The sequence below is a fragment of the Sclerotinia sclerotiorum genome, genomic scaffold (assembly GCF_000146945.2).
Source record: "Sclerotinia sclerotiorum 1980 UF-70 scaffold_16 genomic scaffold, whole genome shotgun sequence".
Taxonomy (NCBI): domain Eukaryota; kingdom Fungi; phylum Ascomycota; class Leotiomycetes; order Helotiales; family Sclerotiniaceae; genus Sclerotinia; species Sclerotinia sclerotiorum.
This window is the reverse complement of record NW_001820820.1, coordinates 414524-429247: the sequence shown is the minus strand read 5'-3', so window position 1 is coordinate 429247 and position 14724 is coordinate 414524. Positions and strand designations below refer to the sequence as shown.

Sequence of the window (14724 nt, the reverse complement as noted above, 5' to 3'; positions counted from 1 at the left end):
CGCAAACCAATCTAAGATATTCGTCTACTGCTTCTGAAGTTCTGATAAAAGTCACCAAACAGCACGAGGTAAGGGATTGCCGACATAGGTAATCCGGCATATCCTAGGCCGCCCCAACCAGACATAAGCTAAATCTCCCCTCGTGTAGGATCACCAATCACATAGCAGGGATATCCGGGGCTAATTGGACGCGGAGTGTTACATATTGCGGGGGAGGAAGGGGCGGTCCGACAACCCTAGCATGTTCCAATGTCTCCACAGCACAGCGGTCATGGGACTAAAGATTCCTCCTGGTGCTTGACGAGTGAGTTACTCTTGAAGTAGATTTGAAGTTCGTATCAGCGAAATAGATAATCCAATCACACTGGACTTGGAAACTTTACCCATGATGGATACTAAGCGGAATGAATGTGTTTCTTAACGAAGAACTGTTGTTTGTTAATCTAGCAACAACATGATCTAAAAGAGTTTACTTCGATTCTTAGAATGCTCGCAGACAGATCAGCCTATCGAGTAAAATATAGTGTCGAAGGGGGTATTGGAGGAAGAATTAGTCAACTACTGCGATGTCATAAAAAACATGACAAAAGTTGGGTTGCATCGAAACTGATGCGAATGTCTAGCATCGACGCGTGTCACGTGAAAGGGTCCAGGATCGAAGCTCCCCATCAGTATTTCACCACAGTACTCCGCGGCAAGTATAGAGATTCATAAATAGATCTAAACAAGGGTTTGAAAGCGATGCAAGGCGTTGAAGGCGATGATCATCAATGGCTAGGTACTTACCATGGAATTCATGGCCTGCAACTTGCAGGAGAGGAGGAGAAAAGGAGAAATTTGACAGCATGGAGAGGCATCGTGTTCTAAGTCCGAGATGGTAGGCTTAGTTTGACGGGTAATTTTTTTTGTTGATTAAAGAAAGAGGGGCAAGTATTCAGTTGGATCTCGAGATATGTTGGAAGGATTGCATGCGAACGAACGTTAAGAGGGAGTTTATGTAAGCAATGCACTCAATTGACGCCTTGCTTTGTAACTTAGCAGCAGAAAGATTTATTTCACATCAGATTGATAGCAAGACAAAGGCGGTGAGGTAATCTGAGCAAAAAGTAAAAAGGAGGTCCGAGGATAACATGTTTACATACTAAAACATCTAGAACGATTTGAAGAATCGAAGGAATAAGATAAAGAAGCTTTTTTCCCTCTACGCTTACATGTAAATAAGCAATCATCATTAAGAAGGTCTCGGAAGGAACTCTTTTTTAATTTTTATGAAATTTATTAAAAGTGGAATAAAATGGAGTGCGGAGCGAAAATACCAGAGGACTAATCACCGAAATCATAAATTGGAAACCGAAGGACCCTTTAGCTGGGATCATTCTAGGCGCTAAAGCTAAATGTGACGATTGACATTCTAAATGTCCTAATTAGGCTCTGAAACAGAATTTCGAAGACCATGTATTAATGCCTTGGCATTCAGGATTTCTTTGGTTCGCTTTTTTTGGACGTCTAAACGGTCTAAACAACTCCTCTTACTTCCGGATATTATGCAAAGTTATTTTTATGGGGATTTTTGGGAGAACTTAATCAGATCCGAGGATGCATTCATCCATACACTCCCCACTTTGTTAAAACTTTCTAATCACCAGCATTGAGCCTGTTAATGGCTTGACAGCATCACTTAAAGGGGAGGGAGTATTTTCCACCATAGACCTGCCAAGTTTCAACTTACCAGACCTCTCATGCCGTTTACTCCGTGAAGCTTTAGCTAAGCTTTATGCAAGCTTTATCCAAGAGATTAGCCAAATCGACGGTAAATATCTAATCTAGCACTAAAGAGTGACGATCTTTAACATCTGATAAAATAAAATTCCAATATTGGGAATCCCGGTAGCGAGGAGCTACCGCAACCCAAGGATACAACGGATGTCATCAGCGGCTATTGGGGAATCAGGGGGTATCGACGTCTGTACTTCGTGGGATCCAATTTTTCCTCTGGAAACAAACGGAAAAAAAATAACTTTATATTAAAACGTTCTTGACGTAGACTCCACACTTCGTTTATGTGCTGGGAAAACCTCCTGTAATTTCCTGCATGCATGGGAGCTCTGGCGGTAGCATGCAAACTATCTATCGGATGACATAGATCCTTGTATTGATCAATTTCTTCTTGTCCTGCTCATGTATATATCTTCACGTCTCTCCGTTCTCAGTCACATTATCAACAACCAACTCTCTTCACATTCACACTCTTTTAACATACTCAATTTTTTGTTTCCCCCATTGAAGCATTTACCTTCGTTGAACGAGAAATTGCTGGCCAAAATGCGCATTCCAATTATTCTTGGAGGCTTAGCCTCAATCGCTCTTGCTTGCGACAACCCAGATCACGATGCTTGCGCTAACGCTTTCACCGTTTCTGCCGCAGCTGCTGGTCCTTTCTGCGCCACATACACTCAATCGGCAAACGCGGCAACGACCGATCTTCCCGCTTTTGCTTCAGCATGTGCATACAAGCCAAAGAAATTGTCTAGTGCATGCAGCTGTCTTAGCGTACCCACCACTTTGGCTACTGTTTCCGTGAGTACATTCTAAAGAATACCTCGAGTCTGAAGTCCTAGACTAACTTGTACATCAGAAGAGCTCAAGCGCCGCTGTCAGCGCTTCGGCCACCACCTCGGTCACAGCTTTAACTCACGTAGCAGTAACCACCTCCGCTTCAAGCACTGCAGTCGCATCCAGCGCATCTGCAGCTAGCGCAGTCATCACACCGGCACCATCAGCCCCAGCCGGATGCACAGCAACAGCTTATGCTGATATTGCCTCCGTTGTTGCCTCGTGCACAAACATCGTCTTGGATAACATTTCAGCACCAGCAAGCTCCACCATTGATCTTCAAAAGCTCAAAGACGGAACTACCGTCACTTTCTCCGGAAAGACTACTTTTGGAACCACTTCCGATGATAGCTTCAACCCAATTGTCGTCAAGGGTAAGAACATTACCCTTACTGGAGCTCCTGGACACGTCATTGATGGAAATGGACCTGCATACTGGGATGGAGAGGGTTCTAACGGAGGAACCAAGAAGCCTGATCACTTCTTCGTTGTAAAGGATATCGTCAATGGTGTTATCAGCAACCTCAACATCCAAAACTGGCCTACTCACTGCTTCGATATCACCGGTGCCAAGGGTCTTACCGTCTCAGGACTTACCCTTGATAACTCTGCTGGAGATGCCCCTAACTCAGCATCTGGCAGCAAAGCAGCCGCACACAACAGTGATGGATTTGACATTTCCAACTCCGACTCTGTAACCCTCAAGAACATTGTTGTCAAGAACCAAGATGATTGCGTCGCCGTCACATCTGGTTCTAACATCCTCGTAACCGGAATGGCCTGTTCAGGTGGCCACGGTCTCTCTATCGGATCCGTCGGTGGAAAATCCAACAACACCGTCTCTGGCGTTACCTTCTCCGACTCCACCATCACCAACAGTCAAAACGGATGCCGCATCAAGTCTAACTCTGGCAAGACCGGTACCATCGAGAACGTCACTTACAGCAACATCCAGATGTCCAACATCTCCAACTACGGTATCGACGTTCAACAAGATTACTTGAACGGTGGACCAACTGGCGAGCCAACAAACGGCGTTACCATCTCCAACATTGCCTTCTCCGGCGTCACCGGTACAACCACTAGCAACGCATACAACTACTACATCCTTTGCGGAAGTGGCTCCTGCTCCAACTTCAAATTCACAGATGTTAGCATCTCTGGAGGTGGAAAGACCTCATCCTGCAACTTCCCATCTTCTGGATGCCCTGCATAAATTTCCATCATGAATGTAGATTGATTTAAGGTGTGATGATAAGTTTTAGTCATAGGAGGATTGGTGAAGTGAAATTTTGGAGATCGCAGGCGGTTGAAATACACTTCTGTATGTATGTATATTTAGTTCTTGTATAGCATTCGAGATCAATCGATCTTTTGAATATTTATATCTTTCAAATAAATTATTGCAGTCCAAATGAGTGAAATGTGTACAATCCCCTAGTTCGAATAGTAAGTGTTGTGTTTCGTTTGATGTCGTCGTTGAAAAGAGCCGAGATGCTGCAGATGGTGCTATGTTGCACAACATGAAAAAGCCCAGTAAATAAATTTCCGGGCTCCGCTTTTCTTACCTAGTTAGATACTCGAGTATTTTACAGTCTATCCGACGGAAACAAGCGGGTCAATAAGCCTCAAACCTATGCGCTACATACCACGAGCAAATTAGCCCTTTCACCTAACTCAACTCTACACCTAGAATTTCTCTTCCACGTAAAAGGAGGATCTATACAGAGTACAGTGCACTAAACCAAGCTCCCTCTAATTCCAATCCCACTCCAAAAGAACCCAAAAAACCCGACCAAACATCCGCCAGGAAAAGACATCGAAAAAAAAAATCCATTTCTCATCCAAACACCTTCAAAAAGAAACCATAAAATGGTAAATTGACCTACGCAGGGATCGAACCTGCAATCTCTTGATTCCAGACCTCAGGGATGTTCGATCCCTGCGAGTCGTAGTCAAGCGCCTTGCCATTGGGCCAGCAGGCCAGATATTACTTGATGAGTGTCTTGCTGGGATTTCACATTATATTGAAAGAATCTTTGCTCTGTGTGGGATAATAGTGGAGTCTTTATCTAGTAATAAGTGCTCTGATAGGGTAGAGAATGAAAATTTGAACATTAGTCGCGGTTAGTTGGTGAAAGAAAACTTGAAAGGTGGGGTTTGTGGTTGGTGTTGGAGTAGAATTTCCAAAGTCCGAAATTACCTGAGTTTACCCCTTCATTTAGTTTTTCTGGTGATGGTTGGGCGTTAATTAGTAACTATTCTCTTGATTTTAGAGAACATATAGTTGACTTGTATACTATTTACTAAATAATCGTTTTGATAATTCGTACAATAATGTTTATATATCAGAAGAACTCCCTTATTCTATTCCAAGCATTCCTCGTTGGTTTGTGTGTCACATGACTCGGAATTTTCAGGAAAAGAGCTTCAAGAAAGATATTTTACGGAAAAAATTAACAATATCTAGGGAATGAATAACTCACAGTATTTAGATATCACAGGTGATGTAGAGATCGGGCTAGTTTTCTATATAATGAGCTGCGATACTTCTATCTGCCTTCCACAAGCTTAAGTGTTCCAAAATCGGACGTCTCGTCAATTAGTTCAAAAAATTTGCAAAATTGGAAGGTATTGCATTGTATCACGGCAATCAGATCAGATAGAGCACCAATTGTTTGATTCGAATGAAATTCATTGGTAAATATAAAACGAGTGTGTTTTCCGTTCATCAACGAAAGTAGGAATTGATCTCAAATCTCCTAATTCAAGCCTCAAAAAGAGATCTCATGCAGCAAGCTTAACATCGAGTCTTTTGAAGCCACCCTTATCGGCAACTTCTTGTTGCAAAACAACCATTCTCTTCTGATCACCAGTTGGATCAGCTGAATCACCATCAAGCTTCCATTCAAGGAATTTGTTGGTGTAATTAGGACTAAAGTCTTCGTTCAAGACACCAAGACGTTTACCATACTTGGTGACTTTTTCCCAATCACGTTGAACATTCTTCAAATCCTTTGAAAAGTATGCGTAAGATCGTTCGAAGATCTTACGATTGACAGGAGATGCCATCTCAGGTTTAATGTCAATGTATGTCTTAAAAGCTTCGGTCGGAGAAGCAAGTACGTAGTCAGTTGCTCGTTTGACGGCCTTCATAAACTTGCGAATCTTCTCTGGGTTTTGTGCCATGAACGTATCGTTTGCTATGAAATGTTAGTCGGCATCTCCAGACGTTTGGACCACGAGACGAACCGATATACAAGATGGAACAGAAGCAACAACATCCAAGCTCAGCAAGCTCATCAATACGGAGCATTTGAACGTCGGAACGAGGGCGACCTTGGTCTGCGAGCCATTCCTCCAATTCAACCATTTGTACGTTTTCCAATCCAATACCAGCATGAATACTTCCTTCAATGATGGCCTTTGAGACATTCATGCCACAACGTACGGCTTCATAATCGGTTGGTTCCATTCCATAGTACTTGGTCAACTCATCAATTTGGATCTGTGGTCACCAATTATTAGATTTATTAAAACGGTTAGATTAATTCATTCCTACCTTTCCGAATTCTCCAACATATCCAATCTTCTTTCCCTTAAGACTACGAAAGTCGGTGGTAATTCCACTATCTTTGAGATAAACCACTCCGGTGAATGGTTCATCAAGCAAAGAGCCGATTGAGGTAACGGGGAAGTTCCGAGCTTTGGCAGCAAGAGTATGAATCATAGCTTTGAATCCCATATCAACCTTTCCAGAGCCAATGATCTCGGTAACATCTGTTGATTCCGTCAGCTTTTCCCCGACCAAAACTATCTAGCATTAAGTTTCTAACCACTAGGATCATTAGGCTCAAGAAGAGCTACCATGATACCTTCATCGGCGAAGTACCCAAGCTTTTGGGCAAGATAGACGGGCGCATGGTATGGCGTTGCGTGCCTAATGGTAAAACAACTGTTAGATTACTCCTTTGCTTCAAATGAGCTTTTCCGACCATCTGAAGCTACGATTTAAATTATGTAGCCTACCAGTTCATCAAGAATGTGATCTTGTCGGTCGACATTCTGTTGATCGGGTAGCTAATAAAAGATTAGAAGACTCGCAAGGGAAGGAAGAGGAAGCATGTCCTTTCGCTAGAATTATCTAGATCAAGTTCATATGTACGGTATAATCTCAGAACCAAATTCTTTGCATCCTTGACTTGAAGCCAAAGATGAATCGAATAGGAACACCCGCCATGCCTTTGTTACACGTTACCTTGATCTGAGGATGATTCATAGCGTGAAAAACCACGCTTCGGTTCATATCGAACATACTGAATCGATTTGGTGAAGGAGTGATAATAGAGAAGAAAGGTAATTTCAGGTCGATGGTCGAAAGTTTCGGATTTGGATTATGAGTAATAAGTGTTAAGAAGAGAAAGAAAGCAGGAAAGATATATACTCTGTAGAAACACCGAAAGTGGGGAAAGGTTAAAAGGACAATTGTGGGAGTTACATCATATAGCCTGTGACCTGCTCTGGGCTTAGTGCGGGGTAGATAATCAGTCTGCTGCAGAAGCGAAGATGATCTATCAATCCCAATAAAAGCCTTTTCTGCCAATAAATTCGAAAGAGAATGATTGTTTGCATACTATACTCACTCGGTAGATCGTTGTTACCAAACCTAATAGCTATACCCTACCGTCGCAAGTTAGCAGCCAGAAATTACTACCGCAGCGTTGTTGATATTTCATATGGAAAGAAATGTACCCCTGGCATCACGTAATAACCATCGATCTAGATACTCACCTCTCACGCCCTTTGACCAACCATCTAACCTGAAGCGGCAGGTAATTTGATATATCAGCATATAATTACACGTACAAGCCGACACGACAGGACTGGGTTAGTTCCTATTTGCTACACGAAAATCCTATCCCATCCAAAGGATGGCGGAGCTGTGTACGAAAAATACCGCATTGATTGAAATCGAGGCCTCAGTGCACCATTTCCATACCTGTGGAATTTTGCTGATTCTCCTCCGTTATATGTGCCTATTCTCCTATAGATAGTCGATGGATATCAAGTTTGCTGCAGGAATGAGCTAGTCTCACTATTTCTTGTACAGGCCCGATTATATAGCTCTCCTCAATCTCATTCTGATAAATCAAAATATGAAACCTATTAAGTAAAAAAACAATATATAAGAATACAATTACAACATTACAAAAATCTATTTATCATTTTTTTAAAATTAAATATACTTAATATAAATAGTGATTTATAACAAAAAGCCATCTTAGAAAAAATTAATAAAGTTATTTATTTTATTTTATCTTAATATCAATATGTTATGAGGTTTGCCGTCTAGATCACGTGGAAGTGCTCTAGGCTCTCGAGGTGGTTTATAACTAGGCGTCAAGCAGGGACTTAAGTAATGACAATAATGATATGCAATTCGTAACTAATAGTAGAGTATACTAAATGATTGATCTTGAGCACGAAGCTCTATACAAAGGAAATCCATCTTGATTATATAGACCTTCGTACCGATGGCTACTCAGTAGGATCAATACGGCTCAGTACTGAGCTCACTGATCCTTACTGAGCCAATCACGTGATATTGGTTGCACGTGAGGGTTTCTTGTTACTCGGCGTAACATAATTATACTTCATAGACGGCTTGGAATTTAGAACTTAGATCCTAAAACAGAAATACCCGGTATAGATATATTATCCTACTCGTATACCTATATACAACCTGTAGGCTACAACTATTTATTTATTTGTTTATTTATTTATTTATTACACGAGCACTAGCTTTCCAGTGTCCGTTTGCTATTTTCTTTTCCTCTTTTCTTCTTTCCTTCCTTCCTTCTTTCTTTCTCTGCCCCCAATTCTCTCCCCCTATCCCCCCCGCCCCACCAAAAGAAAGAAAAGAAATACCACCACTTTTCCAAATTATTCACCATCCACCATCCACCATCTTATAACACAGCATAGCTTTCTACCCTCCCAATCAATCATCCATCCAACCACCCAATGCAATCCCTAAACAACAATCTCAAACCTCAAACCTCCAATACAAATACTTCCAATCCATACTCAATTCCATAATAATTCTTTAAATTCAAATCATATACATTCCAACTCTTATATCTTCGCATCAACCTAAAACTCGTTGTATATCGGGTCTCAATATAACTTGACCTTACCATTAGCTAGGTAGGTAGGTATCGAGAATATTTTCATTAGAGTAATCGGATGGAATACTGCGTACACAAGGCAAAGAGAAGATGCGACTTCATTACAGTCAAAAATTCCCTTTTTTGACTTCACTTATAAGTTATCTCACGTGTCATGAACATCTTTGTCAGAAACACCTCTTCTAGAATAGTTTTCTAAATTTCTCGTTGCACTAGCTAGAGAGCATCTGTCTCACATGAACCAACGAGTTTCCACCATGAGAAAAACACTTACTTTTGGAGATAAACATAGGAAAAAATGAACGGTACACTTGTTCACTTGTTCTGTGGAGAAAAACAGGTAAAGAAACAGCCACCAGAAATAAGCACTCATTGGTAGCAAAACTCTTTTGTAAACATTAATCGAATGAACCCAAATCCAGAAAATCCTTCTCTCTATAGGAATTGACCATGGTATATACAACGCAAACCCCGCAAACCCATGTCCTGAAATCCATCGCTCGAAAGTCAAAATCGGAGATGGGACCGTAATCCAAGTCGAGTTTAGGAAGCGGAACCGGTAACGCCAGGAATGTAACGATGTGGTCAAACAATTGAATGATCCACCAGTCGGAGAATAATGAATGCGGCTGTAGTAATAACGATAATGGTACGATGACCCTACGCGGGTTGAATGGATGAAGTTGTGTAATAATACTAATCGTATTCATTCGGTACCTGCCCGTGGAACATCTCCATCTTTGGTTACGATTACATAGTCAGCACAGGTCCTTTCCCCATCATCGGATTCGTATTCACCTTCACTAGCCCCTGGAGTAGGTGGTAAAGCTCCTGGAATATGTGATGCTAAAGCTGTTGTGTATGATTGGTCTTGTCTTGGGGCTCCTGGCCTGGATGAGTGATTCATCCTGCTGCTTTCGGCACCCCGCGATGGGTGATTGTTCACAAACTTCGGTTCTAATGGGCTTATAGGATCCATCATAGAGCGTTGTTGTTGAGAGTTTGATTTCCCTGGTGGGGAGTTTCTCGGAGTTACTGCTGCTTGTTTGGCTTTTAATCTTTCCTCGGTCGCTTTAAGTCGGGCTTCTAGCTCTTCGAGTTCGGAGGTTTTTGTGGATATCTCATTCTTCCTAATAGACAAAAATATATTGTTAGTATTGCTAGTGGTAAACTTGAGTGGTATGTGATAATTGTGAGGCGGCTTACTTCTCTGTGACTATAGCGTCCAGACCATCAGTGTTGTCAAGTTTGAACAAGTCATCCAAAGCGAGAGCGAATGATCGTGCCATTTGACTAAATGTCCATCAGTATTATAACACAGCTTGCAAAACTACCAAACCTACGACTGTGGCCTGCCATTTGGCACAAATTGACTATCGAGTTCGGTGTCGGACATGATTGTGAGGTTGAAGTGTCTGGAGGAAGCTATTTGGATATAGGGCTGTAGCTTAAAGTTTACCCGCGAATGAGATCTTCAGGTACGATATTGGGTTGGGATTGGTTATGGAATGTTCTGAGGATAGAAAATGGGAAAATGCTGCTGATAAAAATTGGATAATTTTGCGGCAAAGAAGAAGAAGAAGTAGAAGAAGTAAGAAGACGTCGAAATTCCAAGAATCGAAAATTCTGGGCTTCTTCTTGTATTTGTTACTGAATCGTAATAAGTTTGATGCGGATCCTCTCTCTGTTTTCAGAGATTGGAGATTGGAGATTGGCAGCTTGAAAGAGAAATAATAATAATAATAGGGGGCTTTTAGACTAGTGTCATGTGAAATTAATGGGGAAGCTCTTGGTTCGTTCTTTCCGGTAACTGGGGGATACAAATGACGAGGGAGTGGATATTTACGCAGTACGGAGTAGATATATGGATATATACGATCCAAATTCAGGAACAATCTCACAAGGTTTGGCTCATCAAGGAAAAAAGAAAGAAAATGTCCAAAGAGTTGAGTTGTCTCGAATGAGTTGGTGAGGGAACTAGCCAGGTGGAATGCATAGATGTCTGTTCAACTAACAGGTTTACATTTTATGAAAATAGAGTTAAAAGACTGGCTTTATGCTGGTTAATTGTTATATTGATAATTAACAAATAGTTGGAGAGTATTCGAGTATTCCGCATGAAGATCATCATTAAGCAAAATCCAAGTTGGTATGAGTACTAGATAAGTTTCTATGGGGACAATGGTAGGAACAACTAATCGGTTCGTGCGTAGTCGTAAAGCAAGCTCATAAAGCATAATCTTCCACAATACTTCGAGGTAGGTCTTCTTGCAAGAAGAATAGACTCGACGAATAGGGTGTATAGGGGATAAATAAAAGTGTATTTGAATGAAATGGCAGGATACTTCTTTAATGCCATCGAACACTGTTAATTTCAAAGATCTCGTCAAGGGTGCCTGGCTATTAGATGACCCCTTTAAATGCTAATAAGAGGCGGTTCTTCTCTCGAGAAGACAATAAGTGGTTATCTTTTCATCAATAGCACAGGTATCGGTACTTTGAGATTTATAGTTTATTCATATTGCATTCATTTTTATAGGTAGCGATAGATCTATAGTGCATTTCCTTGCATTGATTTTTACAAGTAAGAACTTACCAGCTGAACGATCGATCTACAGCACTGATTCAAGGGTAACTTATCAGTCCCCAAAAATGCCCAATCTCACTCAGCATCTAGCATACACCAACCATATCAATACAGTGTGGCTGGCGTGGCTCCGAAAGGCTGTAATGTTAAGACTGGCACTATCAAATCACTAACTCGGTTTACCCAGCCTTTAAAATCTTAAAATCTCAAAATCTCGGGACATCTCGCCGATATTTTCCAAAAATCCAAAGGACTGGGAAATCTTCAAATGCAGCCGACCGAGAGACTTTAAATTCCGAGTCCCTTTGATGTCTTTCTGATAGAGGCACGTGACTACTAATAATTTTTGGCTAGAAACTGTGTGAAGTGGAACATGCGAATGCGAATGTGAATGTGAATGTGAATAACATCATACTTTTCTAAAGATCATAAATCAATCAATTGTCTCCACATCAATCACGATTCGAAATTTTATTAATCGACATCAATCATAAGTTTAGTTAATAATTCGATAATATAGTAAGTTTTCGCATTGATGCTATCGCTCTAATTGCTTAATTAATTGATTGGAAAAGATTGTCTTGATCTCTGGACTTTTTATCGATCTGTCGCCAATTTGATCCACCTTACTTACCTTCCTCCTCTTCGTCGTGGCTCCTCTTCACCCTCCCCAAAGTCGTGGAAATCCCCTCGAAAGCTGGCGAGGAGGATACCGTGGCATGAATACTTCTTCAGCCTATACGCCTCTCGAATGTTTATTGTTATTCCAGTCTTTAGTCGCATATGGCACTGATCCCAACTCGTTCGTTCAAATTTCACAACTCTTGACAAATAATTCCTTGGTTAAGGATGGGGAAACCTACGATGCCGGAAGACTGAGCGCAGAATTACTGGGGGATCTATATTTACGACTTTTGCGGGAGGAATTAAAAAATGATGCCGAGCAAGATGTGCAAGAAGAAAATGGACCAGCACCGGCAAAAAAACGGAAACTCTCGAGCCCACCTCTACCTACAATAAAGGATGCCCAACCCTACCGAGAAAAATTGCCAATTTTGGTTGAGAGGTTATATGCGCGGTATAGAGATTATATGGTACGGGCGATCAGGGAAGACGAGGAAAACTACCGGGCTATTCAACGAGATATTGCCGCGATTGAGAGAGGGGATTGGGATGAGAGAATTTTGAGAGGAGAGCGGGCTTTGATTGAACAAAATGGACATAGACAAGTCGAGGATGCTAGCACGAAGCTAAATGGTATCACTAGCAGTGTTCTTACCACGGAGAATGGTAAATCACAAGAACCCAAACCTCTGGATAGCAGACTACAGGAGCCACGGCCGACAGAACCAAAAGCGTCTAGAGCCCCAACTTCCACAAATCAAATCTTTTGAGATAGCTATTCCTCCGCCGTTACCTCAAGTTGTAAGAGAGCAATCAAGAACAAAACCATCTCCATCTCCAGGCCCTTCGCCAAGAACCGAAGGTCGACCAGAAGGTTTGGCTATCAGTGATGTTTTAAACTCTCAAAATTCTACTCCCATTCCCCCACAAAAGCATATCACGGAACAGCAACCTCGAAATGGCACGCAACATGGGGCGCCACCCATGGCTCATCAAAGATCTGGCAGTCATGGCAGTCATGGCCCTCATGGTCCGTCTCCTTTACAAAGTCAGGCTCATTCGCCTCAACTTGGTCCTCCTCCTTTGCAATGGGAGCCACCATTTCACCCTGGCCCCAATCCTCCACAATTCCATAACTCCCAGCCTGGATCGCCGCATCCATCTCCGCACTCCCAATATTATCCTCCACAATTTCCTCCACATACATATCCTCCTCATTCATACCCTTCTCCTAACCACCGAAATTCTCTACCGAGTCCACATTTACCTCCGCCCCATCATTCTGTACCATCTTCTCCATTAAACCCTCAATATCAACAAGGGGTTCTTTTGCCACCGCCTCATACGATGGGTAGATCCCCAAGCACGTCTGGCACGCAGCTAGATACGTTAGCAGATATTGCTGGACAGCAATATCGTGCAGCTTCTGGTTCTCCTATGCTTCAGCAAGGACCGTTACCTCCTGTGTCTCTGCCTCAAGGATCTATGCCACATGTTCCGCCTCATATTCCATATACGCATTCCTTCCCACCTCCACCTCCACAAAGACCTCTGTCTTCGACTGGCCATCCCCCTCCACAATGGGAATGCTCCCTTCCAACCGCCATATCCGGTACAAAACTATCAATTCAATGGACCGCCGCCCAATAACCGACCACCTTTCTCCCGACCAGAACTTGTTGCTCCCGAGAACAGGGCAATATAATTCACCATACAACGCAAAATCAAAGTCCACGACCCTCTCTACCTACGGAATACTTCCAATGCAGCACAGACCACAATTACCGCGACCTCATACTCCATTATCTCAAGCACCTCAGTCGTTTATGACTGGAAGTGGCACTAAATGGACTCCAAGACCATCTGGGGTTACTCCAAGATTACCTAGAGAGCCTTCCCGTCCTCAAATCGAGCCTCTTAGTCCTGTCTTAAAACCTAAAGTATTACCTCAATCCGTGGAGAAGTCGTCACATAAGAGGACACATTCAAAGCAGGATTTCGCAAAGACAGGCAAGCCACATACACCAAGCACACTACGCAAGCGAGCCGACAGTACAACTTCAACTCCTATTACTGGACCATTCAGAAGAAGTCAATCGGTACAGTCACATGCTGACGAACTCTCTTTGGACACTGAAAACTCTGGTCTTCATTTTAAACAAGAAGTCGCGACACCTCGTGGCGTTGGTGATGTAGCCGATATTGCGGCTGATGAAAGTACCAGTCGACTATCTAAAGTACCACAATCACCTCGGCAAGCGATGAAGCGAAAACGCCTTGATAGTCCTGAGCTTAGGGAGCCACGAGGGCCACCTCTTTTTGTTCTATGGACTCGTGCTTTTCCAAAGATCAGTGTTTCCGCTTTAGAATCCATTAGTGGTCATCGAAATGCGAGCACATTTGCAAATCCGGTCAAAGAACGCGACGCTCCAGGTTACAAAGATCTTATTCTTCGTCCACAAGATCTCAAGTCTATTCGAACGGCTATTACAGCAGGACATAAAGCTGCAGCGGCTGTGGCAGCTGCTCAAGCTGCACCTGATGATCAAGGTCAATCTAGTGCATGGCTTCCTATCTCTGAAGATTTAATTCCTCCAAAAGGTATAATAAATTATGCACAATTTGAAAAAGAATTGATGCGCATGTTTGCAAATGCTATTATGTTTAATCCAGATCCAGATCGAGGATTTGGTAAATCATTGAAAATAAGAA

The 14724-nt window shown here is 42.3% G+C and overlaps 7 protein-coding genes and 1 non-coding gene across 8 annotated transcripts in view; 3 read left to right on the top strand and 5 right to left on the bottom strand.

The window, feature by feature from the left end:
• Positions 1-249: 249 nt before the first annotated feature.
• Positions 250-867, top strand: SS1G_10699 (predicted protein; the record flags this gene model as incomplete). Its single annotated transcript, XM_001588202.1, has 2 exons — positions 250-304; positions 719-867. 2 exons carry the CDS (start codon positions 250-252, stop codon positions 865-867), a joined length of 204 nt encoding a protein of 67 aa, XP_001588252.1.
• A 1455-nt stretch (positions 868-2322) lies between these two features.
• SS1G_10698 (hypothetical protein) lies at positions 2323-3829 on the top strand (the record flags this gene model as incomplete). Its single annotated transcript, XM_001588201.1, has 2 exons — positions 2323-2577; positions 2636-3829. The coding sequence occupies 2 exons, from the start codon at positions 2323-2325 to the stop codon at positions 3827-3829; spliced, it is 1449 nt and encodes a 482-aa protein (XP_001588251.1).
• Positions 3830-4494: 665 nt separating this feature from the next.
• SS1G_14700 lies at positions 4495-4598 on the bottom strand. Its single transcript has one exon. It is a non-coding gene; the product is annotated as a tRNA-Arg (tRNA).
• Positions 4599-5400: 802 nt separating this feature from the next.
• On the bottom strand, positions 5401-6677 carry SS1G_10697 (conserved hypothetical protein; the record flags this gene model as incomplete). Its single annotated transcript, XM_001588200.1, has 5 exons — positions 5401-5816; positions 5866-6121; positions 6176-6426; positions 6489-6553; positions 6643-6677. 5 exons carry the CDS (start codon positions 6675-6677, stop codon positions 5401-5403), a joined length of 1023 nt encoding a protein of 340 aa, XP_001588250.1.
• Positions 6678-9507: 2830 nt separating this feature from the next.
• Positions 9508-10197, bottom strand: SS1G_10696 (predicted protein; the record flags this gene model as incomplete). The annotated part of the gene is made up of 3 exons (XM_001588199.1): positions 9508-9931; positions 10008-10094; positions 10145-10197. The coding sequence occupies 3 exons, from the start codon at positions 10195-10197 to the stop codon at positions 9508-9510; spliced, it is 564 nt and encodes a 187-aa protein (XP_001588249.1).
• A 990-nt stretch (positions 10198-11187) lies between these two features.
• SS1G_10695 (hypothetical protein) lies at positions 11188-12171 on the bottom strand (the record flags this gene model as incomplete). Its single annotated transcript, XM_001588198.1, has 3 exons — positions 11188-11197; positions 11398-11421; positions 12023-12171. The coding sequence occupies 3 exons, from the start codon at positions 12169-12171 to the stop codon at positions 11188-11190; spliced, it is 183 nt and encodes a 60-aa protein (XP_001588248.1).
• Positions 12172-12949: 778 nt separating this feature from the next.
• SS1G_10694 (hypothetical protein) lies at positions 12950-13219 on the bottom strand (the record flags this gene model as incomplete). The annotated part of the gene is made up of 1 exon (XM_001588197.1): positions 12950-13219. The coding sequence occupies one exon, from the start codon at positions 13217-13219 to the stop codon at positions 12950-12952; it is 270 nt and encodes an 89-aa protein (XP_001588247.1).
• A 373-nt stretch (positions 13220-13592) lies between these two features.
• SS1G_10693 (hypothetical protein) overlaps positions 13593-14724 on the top strand; it is a gene marked incomplete at both ends in the record, with an annotated part of 1311 nt that continues 179 nt past the window's right edge. Inside the window, one exon of the mRNA XM_001588196.1 lies at positions 13593-14703. Coding sequence (XP_001588246.1) covers positions 13593-14703 — 1111 coding nt within the window. The remainder of the gene's footprint in view (positions 14704-14724) is intronic.